A 24,056-nucleotide genomic window follows, 5' to 3' on the forward strand; every position below is an offset into this window, starting at 1 on the left:
ACTTGTATCTGGAATGCTGAGAGAGGACGACTTGTCATTTCAATGAATTGATTATGAATTGTCAATATTTTGAAGTACTTTTAGACAAAGCCTAGATTAAACTACATGGCTGTAAGAAGGAAAGAGAAGCGTGCAAGTCCAAAATAAACAATGCATATATTTCTTATCAGCTCAAACAGTCACAGCCTTATAGAGTCTTTACAGCTGCCTTGTGAAAAACAGAACAAAAATACAAAGGGGTTAAGGTTAACAAATGCAATGTACATGTATGTACAACTAAAGCAGAAAAGGGGTGACATTGGTGAAATAATGATATCTCAGTAGGTGGGGGGGGGGGGGGGGGGCTGATACTCTATCGATGTAGAGGACATTAATCATGAATTTCACATTTTTATTTGTCTAGCCTTCAGGATATGTACATCCAATGATAATGATGCTGTGGTTGTAAGTAGTAAATGCTCTAGAGTGTTTTGTGTCTTGTTTCCATTTTGGCTAAACAGTATTTGGTCATCAGATTGAGCTTTCAGAATTTTACACGAAATAGTGTCCTTTCTGCTGCTACTTGTTTTGAAATTGAACTGCTGTGATGTGGTCGTTGATGATGCATCTGGAATGTTACATCTGCTTTTCCCAGCGCTTCGTCTCCAACATGGCAGATGTGGACAATGCGGCTTACTACGCCCTCTCCTCTATGATTCACGAATACTGCATCATCGCCACCGATGACTGCTCACGTGACGGCGAGATCCTAGAGATTGCTGCCTTCTTTGAAAATAACCTCGACAACTCTTGTGCCCCAGAGACAGAACAAGAGACAAAGAAGGTGAATTGAACTTGAAAAGATTTCCGATACCTTGCGCTTTTCATGGTAGAATATGTTCATTGTGGTGTTAGTGTAGGTAGGTCCTATAGCTTATCATATTTGAATTTTGCAAAGACAGGCTGAATAAGATTACCTGACTGTATGTGTCTGGAATAGATAACAGAAGGCAATTTTTTATATGCTCTGTAATGAGAAATAACTTAATGAAAATAAAATTCTGTTCTTTCTTTGCAAAGAGATTTAGCACAGAAGGTGACAGTCATCAATTTTACCTTGTGCTCTGTTTGTTCGTAAAAGGGCTGAATTATGTGATATGTCAAGCAGTGTTGTGTTAATGTCATATTTGGTTTTACTTATTTTATTCAAGTTCATGAAAGTTACATTGATGTAGGGCAATTTGTTAATCAGTTGTGATCCACTTATTGTTTTTCTATTTTCTATCATAGAAGTTACATTATTGCAGTCTTTGAACTTTAATACTGGTTAAACAGGGCTAGGAAACTGAAGGAACGATTATGTTCTTATGTATGTCCAGACAATCTTTAAGAGATGAGTGGTTTGTCCAAAGAAAACTTCTTATCATTAATGTGTTATTTGCTCTGGATATTGTCACAGATGCTGATGTCACTGAAGGCTATTGGTAACATGGGTCTCGTCCAAAGTAAGGCACTCATGAACAGATGCAACAGGAACCGCAACCCTTTCAAGGTTCGCCTGGCCTCCATCGAAGCCCACCGAAGACTGCCGTGTGATCGAGTGCCTGTGAGTCATCAACATTTTGCAAATTTCACTGTTACACACTACTAGTAGAAAAACACCCTAGAGTGCAGACCTCCGTGTAGCAGCTAATTTCCACCATTAGACACGTTTATGCTGAAAATGGTCCTATTTCCCAGTGATATAGAACCCTTCCTACTGTCTCTACCTTATCTTCTTGCTGTAACTCCAGCATGCACTAAGTGTGCAGATGTGTTCCTTAAATATGTACATCGTGTCTTCCTCATTTGTTAATTGGCCCCACTTCCCATTGATAAAGAATCTTTACACAACTTTAAAAGAGTTTCTTGGATCCAGACAGTGATTCAGATCGCTATCGAAATTTAATGATCTGTTCCTTGTGTCATTGTTCGCTTTTCCTGAAATTTCGTCTTAATTGGTTCATTTAAAAAAATATTTATCTTGCAAACATTCAAACCAGCAAGCAGACAGACAAACTAATGCCAACCCAAAAACCATAATAAACTCCATTGTGGAGGTAGGAAATAGTGCTAACCATATCTGTACAAAAAAATAAGTTTTGGAGAACAAGTGATGACAATATGGTAATTGATGTTGGGTGTAAGGCATACAGAGTCTGTTCTCTTTTCTAGTAAAGCAAACTTCCATCCTGTGGATTGGAGTCCGCATGGATGTTGCGCAATCTCACGGAAGAATATGCTTGTCTCTTGGTTCCTCTAGATTGACCGTTTCATGGAAATCTTCAGCACTGTGGACAACGACAGCGAGCTGCGCATTGCTGCCTACAGAGCGCTCATCAGATGCCCCTCGGAAACTCTCCTTGAGGCCGTTGCGCGAGTGATGGCGGTAGAGCCAACGAACCAAGGTAAACATGTTATTGTGGTTGATGTTCAACTCTTGAGAGTCCTTTTGAGTTTTGTTGTGGTAGGTGTTTACATTGTATCAAGAAGGAATGGAACTTTTTTGATGTGTTTTGTTTTATGAAAGTTGTGTTCTGCTTTCAGCATAGGGAAAGAAGCACAGTTGTATGTGTCTGTTTGGTTTAAATTCCAAACTATGGACAACCGTGAAATCTTTGAATATCCTGTATATTTGTCACCATTTATCATGAAAACTGAATGCAAGCAATTCATGTTATTTATCACTCCTAGAAATCTCATGCATATCATTTATGCAAATATTGGCATCTTTGTGCAGACTGTCTTGTTGATATCTTTATTGAATAGTTGCTTTAGAGTCACTAGAATGTAGGAAAACATATTGCACGAGAAGGTTGCTGTATTGGTACCTTTCAAACACAGTTCAGCAATTTTGTGGCGTAATGTCAGAAATTGTTGTACTTTGCTGATTGAGCGGCATGATGTTCAAAAATCATGAAAAACAGTCAAGAAATACATGTATATTATATAATAAAGCTTTGAAATAATGTTACTATGGATATCTATAAGCAAAATATCACCGAGCTGATACACTGTTTACTGACTAGTTTATCCTATTCATGGAAAACACTTTTCATAATACAAAAGTTTAGAAAATCATTTTTGTCACTTTGGAGATCTATAAACAAAATATCACCATACTGATACAACTGAATAGATTACTAATATTCTAGCATGACTTTCTATAAGAAATAATGAAATGGCATATTCAGTCACTAACAGATTTTTAGTTTAGTTTGAAGCATTTTGTGTTCATTCTGATTTGTAATTTCACCATGGCTTCATATTTACACTTTGATAGCATGTAGGATCATGCAGCTGAGATTTTCAAACTGAATTTTTTTTTTTTTTTGAACTGTGCCTTAAACATAAGATGTTGCAAAGGGAGTTGTAAATTCCATATTACTCTGTATAGAAGTGCATGGTTCAAGGTGGTTATGGTGAAATTGGTTGTTATCATGCTAATCTTACTGTGACCTGTACTATGACTTTCTTTCAGTGAGCTGCTATGTCTCTAGTCATCTGCACAACCTGCTCAACTCGCAGGATCCCTTACAGCAGGACCTGCAGCTGGCCATCCAAGAGAGCCCCCTCGTCAATGTTACCCAGTGTGACATGGACATCAGGAAGTTCTCTCGCAACTACGCCTTCTCACAGTACAACGGTGAGTATGCCTGTGTGGTTCAAAACCAAGTGTTCATTTGGAACACATTCAGTGATAATTCAGGGCATTATATGAGAGCTATGAATATATCTGGGCTAACATTTAATAATCTTTATCCTTGTAATATACTTTTCCTCCTAATCAAGTGTATTACATTTCCATCCATGGATGGCTACAGTGTATATTTCAGTGATAACAAACTTTTCTTTGACTCAACTGAAACGTTAAAGGGTTAATATAGTTTTGGTTGAGATGGGGCATTCAGATTTTAACTTTTTGTGAGATAAACTAGAAACCACCTATGAAATATTAAAAGGCATACAATTCTCAGAAGCATTCAATATCTATTTAATGAAAATGTGTTTTTTAAAATGGCAGAGATATCCAAAGCCATGTAAAACAAAGAGGTCCTAATAAAAGGTTGGTCCCACATGTTATTAGGACCTCTTTGTTACGGGATATGTCATGGATGCAGCAATGCCCGTGGTTACAAAGATGGGGAAAATTGAAGAGAGAGGAAAGCACAGGTCCCCCTTCTGCAGGATGTAATTAATTCACCCTATGTTAATGTCAAAATCAACATGATTTGGCTGCTTCCTCCCGCAGAGGAGTCTGGCAATGGTATCCACGTCGATGGCGACCTCATCTTCTCTCCCCGGTCCTACCTCCCAAGGATTGCACGTCTTGGCTTCAACATCGATCTCTTTGGTTACGGCTTGGATCTCTTTGAGGTAAGCTGCCTCGCAGTTCAGTCAAAAGGGTGTCCAGGGATGGAATATGTTTTGATGGTGGTTACAGCAATATTTTATGCTGTGCCACAGAGTGGGTTCCGATGGCATTATGTTTAGGGTTGTGGGTTGGTCCTTCTGTCCGTCTGTCCCAGATCTTGCTGTCATGATTTAAGACAAAGCGTGTGATGGATACTTTCAGAACCTGGCACAGGTGTGCTGCATGAGGTGTAAACGAGTGAACTGATAAAGAGTTCAGGCAAAAATCCCTCAATGCCAAAGGTCATTGAACTTTTGATGAAATATGGCATTCTCCAGCTGTGACCTTTGTCTTGCAATGTGTGATGCTAATACAATTTTGGAGGAAGGATAGAAATAAGTACACAGATATTTAAGAAGAAATCATTGGAGCAAAAGGTCAAAGGTCACCCCATTTGCTCTTCAAAATATATCAAACTGTTACTTTTATTAGCTGGAAATGACCAGATGCGTTTCAATATTGGTGGGAATGGAATGAACAATTACTTGCATGAACATGATATTGGTGACTGATGTATGGTTAAAGTCAAAGGTCAATACCACTGTACTTTAGATATAAAGTGTGAGTTTCCAGCCATTACATCAGCTGCAAATGTCCAGTGGAAGATGGTAAGGTCAGTTTTTGATGATTAGAGCTCAAGATCAATGAACTTCATGAAAAATGTAAATGGCAGGTCACACCCTCTTGTCAGATGTAATGGTTTGGTGAGAAAATAGAATCATTCCAGTCAGCTGTGTACTGCAGTCAACTTGCTTTAAGTGTATTATCAGCTGATAATGAGCAGATCATAAATGTTATGGACATTTTATGGCATGAGCACTATTTAAATAGAAAGACCAATCAAAAGAACTGTGGAGAACAGACAAAAATGCTGCCTCTAAGCTACAACAATATCATATGGGCAACTGCAAGAAAAATGACACTGCACATCTTGTTTTATGTGAAGAGATTATTTTTAAGTGACATTCTCCTGTCCAAAGTTTTGAATAATGTCTTTTGTTAGTTACTCACTTCTAAATATCAGGGCCCTGTTTTATGAAGAGTTATAATTGATTTTATGTTTGATTTTGATCGTAAGTCTATAGCAGCCTGTGTGGTAAAAGAAATTTATAGGAAGATTATATCGTTTGATAAAGCGGGGCCCTGGAGTTTCTCAGTGATAGATGCTAAGCATCTTTCTGATGGAAATATGAATAACTGAAGCTCGAGGGTAGAAGTTTTTAGATTTTTCCCTGAATCATGCATTCAATGTCCACCCATCAGGTGGAGGCCAGGACTGAGGGTATGCAGGAGCGCTTTGAGTCTCTCCTTGAGAGGGACAGCGAGGAACGCACGGCGAACATGGTGGAGCACGTCCAGCGGATTTTCAAGAAGCAGGCATCCCGCCACAGGAGGGCAGGAGTCAAGACTGCGTCCATCAACAAGATCAAGACTAAGGTAGGGTTGGACGTAATTGACCTTGTGGTCTCTAGAATCTATCTAATATAATGTCATTTAGCAGCTTGAGAGGGATATGAAAATCAGCTCAAAGTATTTTATCAACAGGTGTATTTTCTTTGAGATAAATATAAATATTATTACCTATGAGATGAATGGAAATTGCTTTGCGAACTCAATGAAAAAAAGTTCAACATAAAAATGCATTTTTGTAAACCTGAAATTCACATTAACGGCAAATATTTTCTTATCATATGGCCACTGCCAATTCCAAAAAGAAATTCTTTTAAAATTTTGCAAGTGTGCTGACTGGTGGGATAATTGACATGAATGCAATGTGTTGTGTTGTTTTGCTTTTTAACGATAGTATGACCAGAACCACTTGTGGACAGAGGATAGCGAGGAGGCCTCATTGTCTCTGAAGTTGATGGATACTGAGGTGGCGTACAAGGATCAGGATGACTTCGCCAGGATGGCTGCCAAGTTCAGCAGGGAGAACATGATGATGGTAAGTTAGGAAGGCTTTGCACCTCATTAAATTGGCTGCTTCTCGCACTATAAAAGCTATGTATATAAACTCTCTTATGGCAAGATACCCGGTGGACACTGTAAAATGACTGTAGCTAGTCTTCTGGGATGAGATGCTAGGGGTCAGCATCATTGCCAATTTTCTGTAACATTCATATGAGTTTGAGGGATGAAAATATTTTATCATTTTTTTTTTTTTGTCTGCAGTTTGCAGCAAGAGCGATGGCACAACATAAAAATCTCACTTAATGTATACGCTATATATTTTGCGGGGGTTTTATTTTCGCGAATTTCGCGAGTCGGGAGCTATTCGCGAAATTAACAACACGCAAAAATATTACCTTCCAAAATGAATCCCTTGCCTTGATGATACGAACATTTCAGTACCAGAATACCATGTCACGGCTTACCGAACAGACCATACTGGCCAAGCTTGTTTACGCACGTCCACGTCTACTTATGAATACTGTAGAGAGCCAATCCATTATCGCAAGGGGACCACTCGTCAGAAATCTAGCGCGATGGACTTATTAACCACTTCAAAAATGTTGAATTCTAACTTACTAGTTTGCAGAGTTTGGCAAGTCTTTTTCATGCAGTGTATAGCTAGTATCATTCTTATATGCTAGCAAGTTGAAAATTCACACTTTCTTTGCCACTTCATATTTTCTCTGGTCCCCCAATCGCGAATTTAACCACTCGCGAAAATGTGTGACATCGGCAATTCGCGAAAATTTATGTACGCGAAAATTATAGCGTGCACAGTATTATGTTCAAAATTAGTGTGCTTGTGTGCTTTATTTGCATGTTTGTATGTGTGTGCGATTGAACATATGAATCGGTAGGAGAGAGCATGCATCTTTTTATGGGCAGACATGCAGCATTTGTAGATGTCAGCCATTATTTCGTGGGTGGAAAACAAAGAATTGCTGTAGATACAAGAATGTGCTTTGGAAATTTATCTCATTCTTTATGGGGTGCTGTGAAGTTCAGAGTGACAATGCAAGAAATTAAGAATTAAAGTTCAGGCATGAATTTGCGGTGTGTCGTCTCATCTACCACATTGATTACTTGAGGCTTTTGACTCTACAGTGATGTGCCCTGAAGCTGTTGTCACTCAAGGCTCTATAAATGAAGCAATGGCACATTTGTGTATACGTGTTGTGTGTGCCTATAATGTGAACTCTGCATCACTAAGATTTCTTATTCATGCTAAATGTAATTTTGTCTTCAAAGTTTGCGCAAGTACATGGATTTTGACTTACCAGGCTGAATTTTGTTCGCACGATCGTCCAGATAATTGCCTCGCTGATGCAAGAGAGGTCCCGTGAGTACACTGTGAACAAGAACTTCAAACCCTCATCAGCTTCCGTCCCCACCATTGCTGGTCTGCCCCTGGAGGTCAGCATCAAAGGTGCTCTGACCTCTGTCATCAAAGCTTCAGGCAGCCTGGATGTTGTTGGCATGGCAACCAAGCCACGCAGGATGGCCATCTTTGGATCGCTGGAGCCGAGGTATGTACAACATCACGATACTCATGTAGTACTTTTTTGTTCATGCTGTATTTCTTTTTTTAAGTGTGAAATAAACCTGAATTGTATTGAATTGAATTGAATTGAATTGGTATGTATCACCCTCACACTGTTGGATGTCAAGAGTTTAACGATACATGTGTCAATGTGACACTGAACACGTACATTGTATCTTAACCAGGACGGTCTGTCTCCGTGCAGCACTGGGTTTTAGTGATACTCATGTAGTTTGCAACTTTCATTCACTAATTGCATTGCCCAGTGACCCCTACAACTTGAGTGTATCATTGACTGTGCGCATGTAGTATCAAAGAGACAAGAAAAGATGGAAGTCTCTCCTGCAGCACTTCTGTATAGTATTCAAAATCATACATGTATTAAAGTCATTGAAGAAGATTTGCCCTCCATGAATGTTTACTTTCCAATGATGGGATATTGCACTTTGTTTCTGTGTGTTTCATGCCTGCAGCGCTGCAGTTGAGATCCAGGCGAGCATGATGGTGAACACCTCCTGCATCCGAAGTGGCCTGACCCACAAGACCAACCTGGCGGCCTCCGTGAGCGTGGGCGGCAGCCTGGGCTTTGAGAACGGCATGCTGAAGCTGAAGGTGGACGCCCCGACGAAACGCCAGACTCTCATCGATGCCTCGTAAGTAGTAGTGTTCAAAGCTGCAAGATACAATATGTGACCCTGCATCACAAAACCAACAAAAAGTTGCCAGATACGGATTTTCAGTTGAGGGCAGATTCTGAAAGAGCAGACTCTTAGCTTGAAAATGATGTATAACTCAATTCAAATGGATTCCCCTGACCCATCTCAATACTAGAAAGAAAGCACACACTCAGGAGTGCTCTGGAAAAGTGTGAACTGAGAAAAAAGGCTTTCAAGTGCAGGGTCTATTCAAGCGCTTAACCCGTTGAGGACGAGTCCTGAGTATACTCGGGCAGGTGTCTATGGGAAATGCATGTTGTAGCAAAATAAAACCGTCCTAATGGGTAAATCAATTGTTAATCTTTACCAAGCCATGCCAGCTGTGCAATGAATGGGACAAAACACAGGATGTAAACCAGTGGAGCAACAACAATGAAGGGATTATCAGATTAAGGTGAAATTGAGCATGTTCTATTAACACATTCTGTCCATGATTAATGTCAACTTTCAAAGCATTAGAGTAATCCTTTCAAAAGTTATTAGACTTGAAAGTGAAGAGTCAGTGTGTAAGGGATTTCAAACAATGGAAAGGGGACTCTAAGACATACCTAATCATTCTATTCTCCCCCCAAAATGAGCTGTAGAAAAACTGCTGAAAACACACTTTTCCATTCATGATATAATCCCAAACTGAAGAATAATGTAGAAGAAGGATAGCTCTTTCAGAAAATATGAAAAACCTTAAGATTGACGTGGTTGACCCATTTCATCCTTTTTGTTTGTTATGTGATGCACGGTCACATATACTGGTGAAGCTGAGGAGCTGGTGTGGGTGGTGCCGCTTTTGATGAAACACATATATGTTTATTTGTTTGCACATGTTTTTGTGTTTATGTGCATGTCTATGTGACTGAAACTTTTATGGGCAGCCCTGGCACTCAGTTGTGTTGTCAGCACTTTGAAAGCTAGTTGCCAAATATGGTGGATATTTTCAGAGTTGTGCTAACATCTTAGAAAATCTGCCTCTCTTAACTTTCTGACAATTCTGCAGCTCTTCCCTCTATTTCATGGAGGACAATGCCCTCGTTCCTGTGGCTGACACTGAGGAGGGGGTGAACACCATCGATGAGACATTCGAGAGCCCACAATACCGCGTCCATGTTGATGGAAGGAGACCTGGCTTTGAATGTAATTCTGTAAGTATCAAGAACTTCCAAGACTCTGCACTGTTTTTTGTTGTAGTTGTAGAGTATTGAGATGTTGTTCTTGCTTTTGTTTTGTTTTGTTTTTCTCTCCTTCAGAGATATTGCGTTGGACGGTGAAAAAAAATTGTCACGTTCTGTTTTTCCATCCAGAACTCTCTCAACTCCTCCAAAGAAAATGGTTTCCTGGCAATAAATTGTGATTTTTTTTTTCAATCATATCACTTTTAAACCAGTAGAACAGATACAAGTGTAACTCATATTTTGTGAAGGCACACTTATGTACACTGTAGGATAAGAATAGTATCTTACAACTGTTTATGAGGTCCTTACAGAAGTGGTTACTATTTGTTAATGGCATACCATTAAGGAGCACATTAGAAGTTATATTAAGATCAAAATTGTATTGAAGCTCGGATGAACATTAAACACCTAGGCATTCGTATAATACTAGTTGAATTATGAGCATTCAAGCACTAAACACAGAAATACACAAGTAGTCAAACAGTGCTCTTAATTTTGATAAGTGTTTTGAGTGCCGATAATAATATAAACACAGAAAGCCCCATAGCATTGTACACACCGTCCAAAGTCCTGGGCACTGGAAGGGCTAATGAACAGCAGTTAAATGTAAGATGTCTTTGTATTTGCTTATCCACTGTGACAAAATTTTCACAGGGGATGAGGGGGCATTTATTTATGATTTTTTTTTTGGTCATCTTTCTATACATTATAGCTGGAGGCTCTCTTCCATCAGTGGAAACTGAACATCACACTGGACAAGCTAGATCAGAGTTTGATGTCCTACGACCTTGAGGTCGGATACCACACAGAAAAGGTGAGTGTCTATCAGCGACACAGAGGGTTTGATCTTGCCATCATTTCCAGGACTGCTTCAAATAGCCTGAGAAATAGTGATGGAGTTCACTCGTGTAATGGCAAACGAAAGGCCAGTGGCATATTACTCTACAGGAATCTCCTAATTCATCACAGTCACCATCACTGAAAATGGGGTGCTTACATCCAATTGCTGTATAAATAGTAACAGATAAGTATGGAAGTTGACTAGATTATAAGCTATGATATATTAATCGGTATACATCATACAAGGAAGAAAAAATGCTGATAAAGCATAGTGTTATACCTGTTTTAGCCAGAAGAACTCCAACTTTTGCAGACAAAAGTTTGACACTGTCTTTGTTTACTACTTTGCACAAATTGTATGAGTGAAAATTTTGTTAACTTTTTTTTTTGGGGGGGGGGGAGGGGCTTATGACTCCTAACTTACCTCAATTTCTTTGATAGTAATTCTTAGCACAAGGAAAAATGCATCTATTTGTGGTAGTGAAATAAAATGTGAATTATGGGGAAGGACTGCTTCGTTTGTCTGTGTCCCAGTGATTTCTTCTGAAGTGTATGCAAGCATGCTTGATATAAGCAATTTCTTCAGTTTCTTATCTCAATGCTTTTATCATTCTGGATTTTCCTTATTTGCTGTGAATCATCAAATTTTGCTTTGTATACTGTTTGCATTTTTCTGCAGAGCTCTGTAGCCCTGCTGTCAAAACACAGCCATGCAGACACTTGGTTTGCTATCCTGACAGTTAAATAATCCTAACCTATATGAAATGCTTACTTGTGATTTGATGAGATACAATGTATGCCCCCTTTTCCAACTGTCCTTGCCCCGTACTCAGCAGGTTGTTTTTGAAATTATGGAATAGAGGATGATTGAAATTATATGTCCGTTACTCTCCATCACAACTCAGGCCTTCAGGAATGGAGAGATCGAAAAGATGGACCAGGTACATATTCTTGTTGGAGCGCCAGGCAGTGAATCCATCGGAACCTATTCACTAGACCTGACCTATCACCGTAGCAACAAGACATTACTTGTGCACAGCATGTCCCCAACAACCGATAATTACATCACAGGTGTGTACACGTGCATTTTTCTGGATGCAGTAAGCCGAAAAATCTATTTAAAAACACACATATTTCATTAGCTCTCTGCAGCACTTCAGTGTTTAACTAGTTTTCTTTTTTGAGATTAAAAAATGAATGCGGAGTGTAGTTACGAAGTTTCGCAGAAGGTCTTTCCTTTTTCTGTATTTGTTCAATTTCCTTCAGGTTACACTCTTATTATCTGTAGTCCTTCTTTGACACCTCCCCCACTGAGGGGTATTTGCGTGGTAGTAATTCTTTGTGCTCTGCAGGGTAAGAGGAATTTCTCATAATAATTATTATTTATTCTGCAGAATCAAGACATTGATTAGTGCTACATATAGCAAGAAAAAAATCTTGGTGTGCTTTTATTTTGAGCTGGTTTTTGGTCATGCTAAATACACGAAAATTTCCACACCTCTCTCTCTCTCATTCTCTTTCTCTGGTATGAATACTTTTCTGTGTGTGTATGTGTGTGTGTGTGTGTATATGTGTGCATACTTGCAATTCATGTTTTCCTTTTGTGCCATCTGAAAAGCAAACAAACAAACAAACTTTTGGAAACAGACATTGCCAGATGTTGAATGCTAGATGATCTGTCACTGTGTCATTGACGTTGTGGTCCCCTGTATGTGTTTCTCTGTTCAGCCTCACTACTTAATGACCCGGATCGCAAGAGCGCCCAACTGACCGCACTAGTGGGTGGCTCCGTGTACGGCTTCCAGGCTGGCCTTGACACCATTCCCCTGCCCACTGGGGTCCGCTACGTTCCAATCTTCAACGTGACCCTCGGCAGCTTGGAGAGTTATGCACTGGAAGGCAGTGTGATAAACTCAGAGGGAAACAACGCGCTCAACATCAGCCTTATCAACCGGGAGAGGATGAAGCTCTTGGCAATCAGCGGTAGGTGATTACATCATCATAATACAGTTTTAATTATTCATCCAGGGTAGCTTCGTCTGTGTTGCCACTGCTCTACCAGAGGGCCCTGCTAATAATTTTACCCTAGCATTGCGAGGTTCCCATTTAGGGCTAATGGCTTTGTCCAAGTGGAAAGCCAATTTATCTGACATGAAAATAAATACAAGCTGTGGGGTGCTGTTCGTGTATGTTGTCTGCTCATGATTATGCATGTAACTGGGCTATGACAGAATGGTCAAAGGAATTCGTGGCAACATTGGCCTTATGGATTATGGATTTGAATTGAGAAAATGTATAAATCTGTAAATAGATAATAAATGTGTAGATGTCATGATACATCACCTTCTCATGAGGAGCATAATTCAGGTATGCAGTTCACCTTATAGCATGCACTGATGGAATCCTAACCCAGCTGAAAGGCAAAAGGGTTTATTTATGTCAGACACAATGAAAAGTAAATGAAATCAGAAGCATGTCAGTGCAACAAAGTCTAAGGTATTGCGATGTTTTTAGGGTTTTCCTGTGGTTCATTTCATTTTGTTTTGTTTTTGAACCCAGTAACTCTTTGATTGAATTTAAAACCTTACAGCTCTCAAGCAGTAACGTACTTGTGAATTTCTGTTCTCCAGGTGATCTTGTGAACACCCAGACCATGAAACGTGTGTCTGCCTCCGCCTCCATAAACCCTTTCAATGCCGCCCTCCAGGCCGGCTTCGGGAGGGAGGAAACCTCAAGCAACTCTGTGTCCATCACACCCATCTTTGACTTCTCCACCTCTCTGCGCGTCCTGCCCTCACTCAGGATCGGGGGCAGACCTGTCAGCATCAGCAGGAATCCAACTACCGGGAAGGTCTCCATGGTTACCATTGAAAACATGTTCCTGGCCACGCCCACCTCAAGGCTCTTTGAAGTTAACGGTGAGTGAAGAGAACACAAGAACCATGGGGTTACAATGAACATTTGCATACAATAACTAAATAATTCTGGAAAGCTTGGGGAGATGGGAAGGGTAATGACACATTAAAGGTGGGGAAAGTTGCTGGTAGGGTTTGTGGTGGGGAAATTAGGTGATGACAAGTGAACAAAACTTATAAAGTTTAATGTAGGCTATGTAATCTAAACCAGTTTCTTAGAAGAAATCTTATCAGACATTCCAAACAGGTGATGTGATGTGAGTCATCTCTTCTCAATTAGCATAGTTGAAGTTTCATTCTTTCATAAGTTTGAAATTACAAATTGCTAGTGAGATTAATTGAGAAATAAAGAACAGGCAGCATAAAGGAAAGGGACTTTTGTTGTTGTTGTTGAAATTCCTGTTCTCATCAAGTGGCTTTATGCAGCAAATTCCTTGATAAAAGATTTCTGGACAGACTCCTTGAATACAACTATGACATTGAGGTGTTCTGGTTAAGCCAAGATGCATTAAAGTAACAAGAGAATTCTGCTCATCCTGCAGATTTGCACTATGAGGGCGCCGCCAGCTTCGGCTTCCAAGCGATGATAGATGAGACCATCCCAGTTGGTGTAGAGTTCCAGACCTCATCGCAAGAGAGGCACCACACCGTCGACCTGACTGCCTCCTCCATCATGGGCGAATACCACATCGGAGCCTCGCTGGACAGCCATCCCGATGACCCAGTCAAAGTGCTCAACGTTGTGACTAACATCAACGAAACTGAGTTCATCTCCCTCACAAGTGAGTTGGAAAGGCAGAGAGTGGTTTGTTGTCACTATGCCAGGTTGGAGTACTAATTGCATTTGGAATGTCATATATCAGATTTCCTGACAATCTGCCTCTGGAAATTTAGCCTAAGAAATCTTTGATCAACAGTGCAGTGTCTTCATATGTCTCAAAAGATTGTGATATTCAAAAGGAAAAATCACAATCAACTCTTGATAGGATCCTCATATGAGGATTTCCAAATAATGTTTACTGCCCTTGTATCCCTTACTGTAAAGTGAGTTTAGGTTGTTGATATTTTTTTTTTCTGTTCCTGTCATGCTTTCATATTCAGCAACATTGACCAATCAGGCCGGAGCCAAGCATTCTCTGGACACAGATATCACATATAAGACGAGGCAGCTCTACCGGCTGGTTCTCGGCTTGCAGCAGGAGGAGATTTCTCAGGGCAAGAGGTTTACGCCTCTCTTCCGTATGAGGACTAGGACGCTGGGCAGCATCTCGCTGGCCGGGTCAGTGGACGTAGCCCAGGACAGTGTCGCCTTCAAGGACCTCACAGTCAAAGGAGCCAAGAAGTCCTTGACACTCACTGGTAAGTAGAATCAATGTTCTATATATGGCCGCCATGTATTTAGTGAGTCTAACTTTTCGCGAATCGGGACTTCCCCGACAATTACGCAAGTTGATTGTCAAATTTGCAATTGTGGAGTGCATGGCTGAATGGAGGAATGCAATCGTGTCATTCATGTCGGGATCAGAGGTAATATTTATGCATATTTTTGAATTCGTGAATAGCACAGAACTTGCAAAATTCGTGAAAATACCAACCTTGATGTGGCTTTAACAGTAAATAACATCTCAGTCTTACTTTGACGGCTTTTTAAAGGTACTTTTAGGCTGTTGTCTGTGTCCTGTTCTGGCATTTAAAGGTCACTGTTATCTGAAGACAGACAAACCAATTAATCTAGGAATTTTCAGTGGTAACGTTATTTGTAAAGAAGAATAGATCTGAATGACTGATTAGTTCCCTTAACTAATAGGGGTGATGGTCACTGCAATTGCACAGTATCATTTTTCCTAACATAGCGCCGGCTGGAAGAGTCCTGTAATTAAAGTAAGGTGCAATGGATTGAAGGAGATAAGAGAAGTGCTTCCTTTTATGGAAGGTCAGTCCTTGAGATGGGTGGTGAAGATGTTTGACCCTCCAAAAAAAAAATGTGAAGAATAAGGTGATGAAGGTCCACATACTAGTGGCAGAATATGGTGATTGCATGAGAAAGTGGAGACTGCACAGTTGACTGCATGTTTTGGTCAAGTGCTCATCTTTTTAGTTATGATAACAAACAAACAACTTTTTTGTGTAGTTATATACATATGTATTCATTTCCTTGTATGTTATTTACTGTACATTTATTTTGTTTTATTTGTTTATTTATTTATTTATTCATTTATTTATTTATCCATTTATTCATTTATTTTTATTGATTGATTGGTTGATTGATTGATTGATTGGTTGATTGATTGATTGATTGATTGATTGATTGATTGATTGATTGATTGATTGATTGATTGATTGATTGATTGATTGATTGATTGATTGATTGATTGATTGATTGAGTGATTGATTGATTCATTCATTTATTTATTTATTTCATCATTGCAGGAGAAGCTGGAATTGAGAGGAACATCAACCGTGCCTACTGGACCATCAGTGTGCTGAACCCTTACACAAACATGACAGCAGAGGGCGCCGCATCCTGCTTTGAGCAGACAGTGACCTTTAACAACATGCTGGCTGTTGGCGATGGCACAGATGCGGTCCGCTCCTACACTGTGGTGTTTGACTTGCAGAATTCCACCAGCGAGGTGAGTGGAAACAAAATGAGGATAAGAACTAAGCAAAACAGAAACATCTTGGCCTTTTATTCCATTTAAGAGAAAAGAGGAAGCATCCTGTTTTAAAGGGACTGTACAGTACTGGTTGAGATGGGGACTCATGTTTTGAACATTCTTAAGTGAAATAACAACAAACCTCTTATGAAATATGAAAAAGCATGTAATTTTAAGAAGGATTCAACATTTATTTGATGAAAATTGGTTTTCAAATGGCTGAGATATCCAAAAAAGTGACAATAATAAAAGGCGACAGGCCACAACTTTATTAGGATCTCTTTGTTTCACCTTGTTTTTGGATATCTCAGCCATTTCAAAACTGATTTTCATCATATAAACTTTTGATACCCCTTAGAATTGCATGCTCTTTGACATCTCACAGAGTGGTTTCTGAATATCTCGCAAAACATTAAAAGCTAAATCCTCACCTCGACCAGAACTGTACACACCCTTTAACCAATTTCCTATTTGCCGGTTAGCTATTTCTGACAATTCTAACAAGAGCTTTTGTGAATTAATCATTGCCCTACTACAATGGAATACTGTGATATCTCATGCCAAGAGGTTGCTGTTGCTGATGGTGATGACTGGAATAAGTTAGGAGAATGATGTTACTGGTTGATTTCTTCTCTGTGTAGGGCCAGATACTGTCATGGAACAGCAAACTGGAGCTAAACCTCCCCCATCATCCTGAACTCAGCTTCCGCGCAGATTCAGCATTCACCCTCACTCCAGGCCGCTCGCATGGGGACGTCTTCAGACTGTGCTATGATGGCATCGACTGCACGGATGAAAATAAGAGAGTAAGCATAGGGGGGGGGGGGAAGGGAAGTAGTACTCTTTTGGATAGAGTCTGGATTGTCAATCGTTTGTCATGTAGATGGTGAAAGAAGTGTGGTTCAGAAAGCTGTTAGAATTATTATGAGCTCAAAGAGTGAATAATGCCGCTGCAGTGTTGCAATGAGTTTAATTTCTCATATAAAGCACATCTGCCAGTTGTTCCCATTAGATGGGAATATTTCTATTTCTTATGAAAGAGAAAGCTTTATTCAATCGTGTGTTTCTATTTCTGTCAACGCTTGCAGGTAGTGATGCATTGGAGACGGGTGAAAATTCCTTTTTTAACCTGTTGAGGATGAGTTCCGAGTATACTCGGGCAAGTGTCTATGGGAAATGCGTGTTGTAGCAAAATCAGTCTGTCCTCAACGGGTTAATATTTTCTCCCATTCCGTTCTATTTCTTAAATGATTTGGTTTGCAGGTATGCATTCAAACATTGTTGTTGAGAATACTGCCACATTGATGAACCATCTGATGGAATGTTTTCGGTTGAAAGTAGTTGTGCACAGGCAGGATTTATTGAACTTTGATTTTCCCTCTCTGACTGTGGTGATATCAGAATTGTTTGCCGGTTTCACTTCAGATAACCTTGGGGCACGACTTGACCTTCAGCCGCGACCAAGAATTGCATCTGTTCAACAATGACCTGGAAGTGCAGTACAGCCATCCTGCTGCTGGGAAGAGCTACAGCCTGAGTTTGACATCTGACTGTGGCAGGAACGTCTCATCGTCCTCCTCCCTGCTCATCAGAGATGACTCTGCGGTGCTGTTCAATGTCTCGCTCCGCTACGAACCCGAGACGGAGGCAAGAAACGGATCGGTGGGAGCCGACTTGGAGATGCCGGGTCTCTGTTCCTACGGCACCAATACCACCTGGCGCGTACGTAACTCAGGAGCCTACACCATGGTCATGTCACAGATCAGGTCTGGGGAGAACAAAATGGGTGCATTGCTCGTTTCGAATTTCACAGTGGAGGAGATGTTCGGACCTATAAGATACGACCTGCTCTTACAGTGCATGGATAGTGCTGATAACAGCTATGCCTACCACTACTCCTCTTCACAACAAGAGGATAGCATGTTCAGACTACAGACTGTGAAGAAGAACGATGAGGTGAAAATGCTGCGAAGAGAGGAGTTCTCATTACAAAAGTCTGAGGAGAGTACACTGCTCCGTGTCAGCGACGTCTGGAAGACCATGTTTAGCACCCCTCAGGAATTCAGCTACAACATCTCTTTTTCTCGGGATCACACCAACAACAACAACGCCGACCTGGAGCTCCTGCTCGGCCTCTCACCCAGTCTGAGACCGTACGCCCTCACGGTTGAGTTCAGGAACACCTCCTCCAAGTCCAAGCGAGAGGGGCTCCTGAGGACCACCGTCGCCTTGCAAAGCATGAACGTCACTACCCTGGCTCAGGGCAAGCTGGAAGGTGGCGTCCCATCCGGAACCCTCAGCCTCACCATCTCGAATGGCAGGAGGAGCGATATCACATATAGTGTAGACCTAGCTATGCGAAACGCCACCAGCGAAGACCAGCTCAGCTACAAGACCTCCCTTGTCCTTGCAGCACCTCGTCACCAGTCCAGTGTTAGGCACTATCTCACAGTTGGCCGACCCTCCATGATGGATATTGCCAGTGAAATCACAGGATCATTCAATGGTGAGAGCATTTCTGTTTCAGACATTCTTTAAGAATTAAGTCAATTCAACCTTTAATGTAATATACAGTTTGCTCTGTTTTCCTTTAGTGGTTTTAGTCCTTTCAAGAATTATCCAAGACATGAAGAACAGATGTTCATTTTTTGTGTTAATTCAGTGTCTCTTAACGTACCACATGTTTATTGCCAACATTCTTTATATGACAAGTTAGAATAGCATATGCTTACTCATTTTCATGTACAAGTCGGTGAATTTCTGGATGGGTTTTGATTTGAGGCAGTCTGTAGGGGACATAATTTTAAAGGCATAATTTACCATTTGCAGATGCAATAAAAACCCATCATTAGTGCTTTAAAATAGTTCTGAAATGTGAGTTAGGGATAGAAACAACTATTGTGAAAATTTGAACCAGTATAATCAATTTTAAGTATTGTTAGATATAGCAAATGTGAGCAATAGTTATAATAAAAATGTTTCTTGAAATTGATAACAATAATAATGATAATAATGATAATGATAATAATAATAATAATAATAATGATGATGATGATGATAATGAATAAAAATAATAATTGCATTTATACTGGCACTTTATGCTGGTGTTTAATGAAAAAATAGTTATATCTCCTTATATTTTAGGCTTTATTGCAAAACTTGTATATGGTAGGATGTTTTGTGATACAACTGACCTACACTTATTCATCAAAAGTGATATCTTGAACATTTTTTATATCACTGTTCCCAAAGGTTTAATATATTGAATATTTCTGGTACTTTGAATTCCTGCAGGCATTGAAGTCACCACTGGCATAAGTCAGGATGTAGTAGAGGACAATGTCCAGTCAAAGGTTTACCTGACGTTGCCAGATCACACATACGAGCTCGTTTATGACAGCAGTGCCAATCGCCACCGCAACGTCACTATTCTGAAGGACTCTGAGCCCGTCCTCATGCAGAACACTACTACCAGTGTGGTGAGATCAGCCCACAACAAACTTGTGTCAGTGAGCCACATGCAGAGGACCAACGTGATGGGCCATGTTCTTGAGGCGGACTTCGCGGTGTCCAACCTCAGCGATGGCATTTCCTTCTCTGGTCGCCTTAGGCAGAACACCACAGATGTTCTCGACATCAGTATCTCTACCTCTCGCTCCCCACGTGCAAGGAACGTTGTCCTGGATGTGCGTTCCGAGTATGTGCCCGGCTACGCCACTGTAGCAAATCTTATTTTCCTGAATACTGAGACAGTCACGTCGCTGAACTCTTCACTGAGTGTCAACTACCAGCAGGAGGTAATCTGCAACTTGCTATTTTTTTCGTCTCCTGGTAGCATTTTCTACTGGCAGTGATAGCTTGCTTTCAAATTATTTATAAACTCAATGGACATGCACCTATCTAACATTGTCTGGAAATGATCTTTTGAACAGAGTGTAGGATGTCCTGTAATGCTTGGTTTCCGGAGGATCTGTGGACATTAACGAAGTCTGTTGCAGATTTCCTCTCTGGCAATTTACATTGTACAATATATATCAAACAATATATTTTTATGCAATGCCTCTTATGACATGATGGTTACATAGGTGTTAAACTAAAATGAAACCATCCTTAAACTACAAGTCACAAGACAGCAGAAAATGTTTTAAGCAATCTTGTTTAATGTTTACTCATCTGCGTTGCCTTTTTTTTGATGCAGTTTTGTCTTGCTTTTAATAATTATTACGAGATCAGCTTGATTTTAGATGTTTTATTTTTATGTTTACCGATTAGTCAGTTTTTAATTTTTTTCATTGTTTATGTGATAGTTGAAAAACAGTCTTCAATATTAAAAAAGTGTTACAAGAAAATGTGCATAAGACTTTAAAAAATGTTAGATTATTTGAATGTTCTTTTATCTTCATTTTTTCTGTACTTGTATTTGACCGGTTCTCTTGTCTTTTTCCAGTTTTCTTTTGCGTTCAGCAACGATCGATCGATGGAGGATACCAGCATCACCCACGTGATCGTGAAGCAGCCCACAAACCCCGACCTTCGCCTGCGCCAGTTCGCCCTCCACGATTCTTGCCACAAGACGGGCAGCTCCTACCAGCACAACACCACGGTGATGTGGGGCGAATTCCTACCCACCCAGATGATCAGCATGAAGCTCGTAGCCGTCAGCTCTGATAGCAAGAGAGAGGAGTCGGTGAAAATCATCAACCCAGGCAGGGTCTTTGGATTCGGCAACCTCTATGGCCTCGTCATGACTGATGCCATCAATGGCTACGATCGCTCCCGTAATGTGAGTTTAGTTGGCTGCGCAGTGTGCTTTTGCTCATTGGTGTTTCTTTGTGTTTCCTTGTAATTGGTGTTAATCGGGGACAATTGCTTACAACATATCTACAAATCAGGGATCTTCTAAACTAGGGATATCCCCAGTTTCCAAGTAATGCAAAATGCCTTAGAAATGCTTAAATATCATTGAGTAATATCCACATCTCTTGTTCTGGTGTTGTTGAAAAATTCCTTAATGACTGCTTCCACTACACATTACCTTTCAACTTTTTTGAATGGATTTGTTCATGAAGAATATTCTCTGGAGTTCTTGGTTGGATTATGAATTCTCACACGGCTAGTGCAAGCATTACCTATAATTACAAGTAGAAAGTTCACACAATCAATACACCTGTTTTCTAGCAGTGCCCAGTTAAAACGTGTAATTCTCTTATAGTCCATATGTACACATTTCCTGTACTTAGTAGTAAGATGTTCACACAAAACTGTCATGTAAATTGCCACAAGTATAATGCTTGTATACATTGTATATTATATCATACGTACAGACATACATTGTATATCATTTATACATATTTACCCATCTCTTGTTTCAGATGACTGTGTATGGAGAGATGGGCAGATTGTTGACCATCGAAAGTGACTACAAAAATGCCAGCATGGGTTCTATGAAGAACCACCAACTTGGTGTCACTGTAACAAGAGCCAACAAAGAGGTAAAGGAGCTGGAATGTTTCAATCCTTCTCTGGGGGAGTGATATCATCTTCGATGAGAGAATGTATGAAGGTTCATCACTGATCACCTGACTTGATGCACTGTCACTAGAAGCAATTTACAAAACTTTGTTCTGTATAACTGGTACTTTATAGATTATGCAGACAGCTGTCATATTGTTTTAAATCACCTAATAGAGAAATGATATTTGATGCTGAGAAAAAAAAAGCAACTGAGCATTGACATTTCATTCTGCATTATAAGTTGATACCTAATAATGCCTGAGAGAAGAGGTACTTGTACCTGTCTGTGAAGTAAAAAATAACAAATAAAACAAGTATGGAATTATAACTAGCAATCAGTGGATTTCAAATGGAGCATTACATACAGATGTGTCATCACAATTAAAGCATGCAACAGATATGAAAATCTGAAATCATGTCAAGGTGGTATCCCATGGGAAACTAAATGCTGTTCTCTCATCCATTCAAAGTAACTGCTTAACATTAGCAAATGTAACTTGCTTCCAAAGATCCTTAGAAAATTTTATCATGATTGGTTTTTGCGTACAAATTTCTATGTGTAAACTAAGACAATTGATATGCACATCATATCCTGTTTATGTTTGATAAGTGCCTGTTGTAACATTTTTATTTGTTTATTCTTTCTTTGACTAGGTACATGTACATTTTTTTTTCCAGCTTACCAGGTGGCCTATTAGTTCTGTCACCAGTGTCTGGTGAAAATCCTTTCAGTGTGAAATCCTTTTCCCGTTTTGTCTCAAAATTTGTAGCTGCAAAGTTTATGTACTGATTGAAACTTTGACCTTTGAACTCTGAACTCTGCAGCCCATCAGTGTACAGACCAGCCTGGTTTGCAATGGTGAGGAAGCCCTCTTGGATGCTGACCTGGCCATCACTTACTCTCGCGATGAAGACGAGAAAATCTCTGCAGGCATCGAGGTTACGGAGAACTCTGGTGGTCATGGGTTGACTCTGACCTTCAAGCACGAGATCAACGCCATTGACATCCGTATTCAAGGGTCAGTCACTGTTCATGCATTTCCCTATTAAAGACATAACTTAACATTTGCAGCTGAATTAAAAACCCATCATTAATGCTTCAAAATAGGTCTAAAATATGAGTTAGGGATAGAAACAACCAAGGTAAATATTTGAATATGTATAATCAATGTTAAGTATTGTTAAATACACAAAATGTGAACAATGGTTACGATTAAATTGTTTCCAGACTAAACCATCTACAGTTATGGTTTATGGAGAAAAATAGTGATATCTCCTTAGGTTCTATTGCAAAATTCTTATATGGTAGGATGTTTTGTGATACAACTTACGTACACATACATGTATGCATCAAGTTTGATATCTTGGAAATTTTTTTAATCACTGCTCTCAAAATTAAACAGGACTTAAGTCAACACCCTAGCTTGTACCCCCTTGCACATCCTTGTACCCCCTTGTACCCATTTGTATCCCCTTGTAGATCCTTTTGCCCCCTTGTACCCTCTGAGGAGTAACCATTTCAAATGCTTGACACTGTGTGTTTGGCATTGCATACCACAAGTTGTTGATAGAAATGATTCCCTTTGTGAACATGAACATTTAAATGCCAATATATTCTGCCTCATTCAGTGACGCATGTCATATCACTTCACATATTGACCAAAGATTGTGTTTATGTTTTAGGTAAAGCATAAAACTCTGTGTAAGTCATCTTTAGGTCACCAAAAATGACTTTGCAGATGCAAAGATGCTAGAAAAAAAAGTGTTTGAAATTCAGCACATTATGCCACCAAAGTAAGATGAGGCATGCTTTCAAAATATGGTGACAATGGCTGCCAGGCCATTGAATGGAAATCATAAGATTTCTTCTTCACCACACAATTGATGGATCAGGCAAGTAACATGTTGTGTTTCATTTTGACTTGGGTTTGTGACTCTCTGATCCCCAGGACATACACTAAGGAGGAAAACCTTCTTCGGTTGGTTCTTGAGAACAACATACTGCTTGGAATTAACAGGTACCAACCAGAGATCACCCTTTCACTGAACAAGACGGGCATTGATTTATCGGTGAGTCAGAGGACAAAGTGATGGCAATTCCATAATTCTCATGGTCGGACATCTGGGTATCTAATGGTAGCTGGAGAGAAAACAAACCCATGATCGGGTGGAGTGAAAACTAACTCATGATTGGCACATTTTTAAAGATGAAATTATCTACTTCTCTTCCAGAATTGGCTTTGAAATTCCATGAAACCATCAGATATGGTACATCTTAATATTTCTGATAACCACAAGAAATGTTGTTGATAATAAACTACAG

General features: G+C 39.9%; 1 protein-coding gene across 1 annotated transcript in view; it reads left to right on the top strand.

The window, feature by feature from the left end:
• LOC139731513 (apolipophorins-like) overlaps nucleotides 1-24,056 on the top strand; it is a 52,284-nt gene that overhangs the window by 10,265 nt on the left and 17,963 nt on the right. Inside the window, exons 9-32 of the mRNA XM_071642397.1 lie at nucleotides 635-823; nucleotides 1,439-1,585; nucleotides 2,282-2,426; nucleotides 3,500-3,664; nucleotides 4,271-4,395; nucleotides 5,696-5,869; nucleotides 6,237-6,377; nucleotides 7,694-7,911; nucleotides 8,399-8,578; nucleotides 9,633-9,777; nucleotides 10,520-10,621; nucleotides 11,553-11,718; nucleotides 12,376-12,630; nucleotides 13,278-13,565; nucleotides 14,105-14,344; nucleotides 14,664-14,921; nucleotides 15,993-16,195; nucleotides 16,861-17,025; nucleotides 17,645-18,725; nucleotides 19,514-20,016; nucleotides 20,667-21,002; nucleotides 21,592-21,711; nucleotides 22,559-22,752; nucleotides 23,683-23,803. Of these exons, the coding sequence (XP_071498498.1) occupies nucleotides 635-823; nucleotides 1,439-1,585; nucleotides 2,282-2,426; nucleotides 3,500-3,664; nucleotides 4,271-4,395; nucleotides 5,696-5,869; nucleotides 6,237-6,377; nucleotides 7,694-7,911; nucleotides 8,399-8,578; nucleotides 9,633-9,777; nucleotides 10,520-10,621; nucleotides 11,553-11,718; nucleotides 12,376-12,630; nucleotides 13,278-13,565; nucleotides 14,105-14,344; nucleotides 14,664-14,921; nucleotides 15,993-16,195; nucleotides 16,861-17,025; nucleotides 17,645-18,725; nucleotides 19,514-20,016; nucleotides 20,667-21,002; nucleotides 21,592-21,711; nucleotides 22,559-22,752; nucleotides 23,683-23,803 (5,661 nt within the window). The remainder of the gene's footprint in view (nucleotides 1-634; nucleotides 824-1,438; nucleotides 1,586-2,281; nucleotides 2,427-3,499; nucleotides 3,665-4,270; nucleotides 4,396-5,695; nucleotides 5,870-6,236; nucleotides 6,378-7,693; nucleotides 7,912-8,398; nucleotides 8,579-9,632; nucleotides 9,778-10,519; nucleotides 10,622-11,552; nucleotides 11,719-12,375; nucleotides 12,631-13,277; nucleotides 13,566-14,104; nucleotides 14,345-14,663; nucleotides 14,922-15,992; nucleotides 16,196-16,860; nucleotides 17,026-17,644; nucleotides 18,726-19,513; nucleotides 20,017-20,666; nucleotides 21,003-21,591; nucleotides 21,712-22,558; nucleotides 22,753-23,682; nucleotides 23,804-24,056) is intronic.

The sequence above is a fragment of the Diadema antillarum genome, unplaced genomic scaffold, assembly GCF_040938485.1.
Source record: "Diadema antillarum isolate AM-2024a unplaced genomic scaffold, OU_Dant_1.0 seq00000376_RagTag, whole genome shotgun sequence".
Classification (NCBI taxonomy): Eukaryota; Metazoa; Echinodermata; class Echinoidea; order Diadematoida; family Diadematidae; genus Diadema; species Diadema antillarum.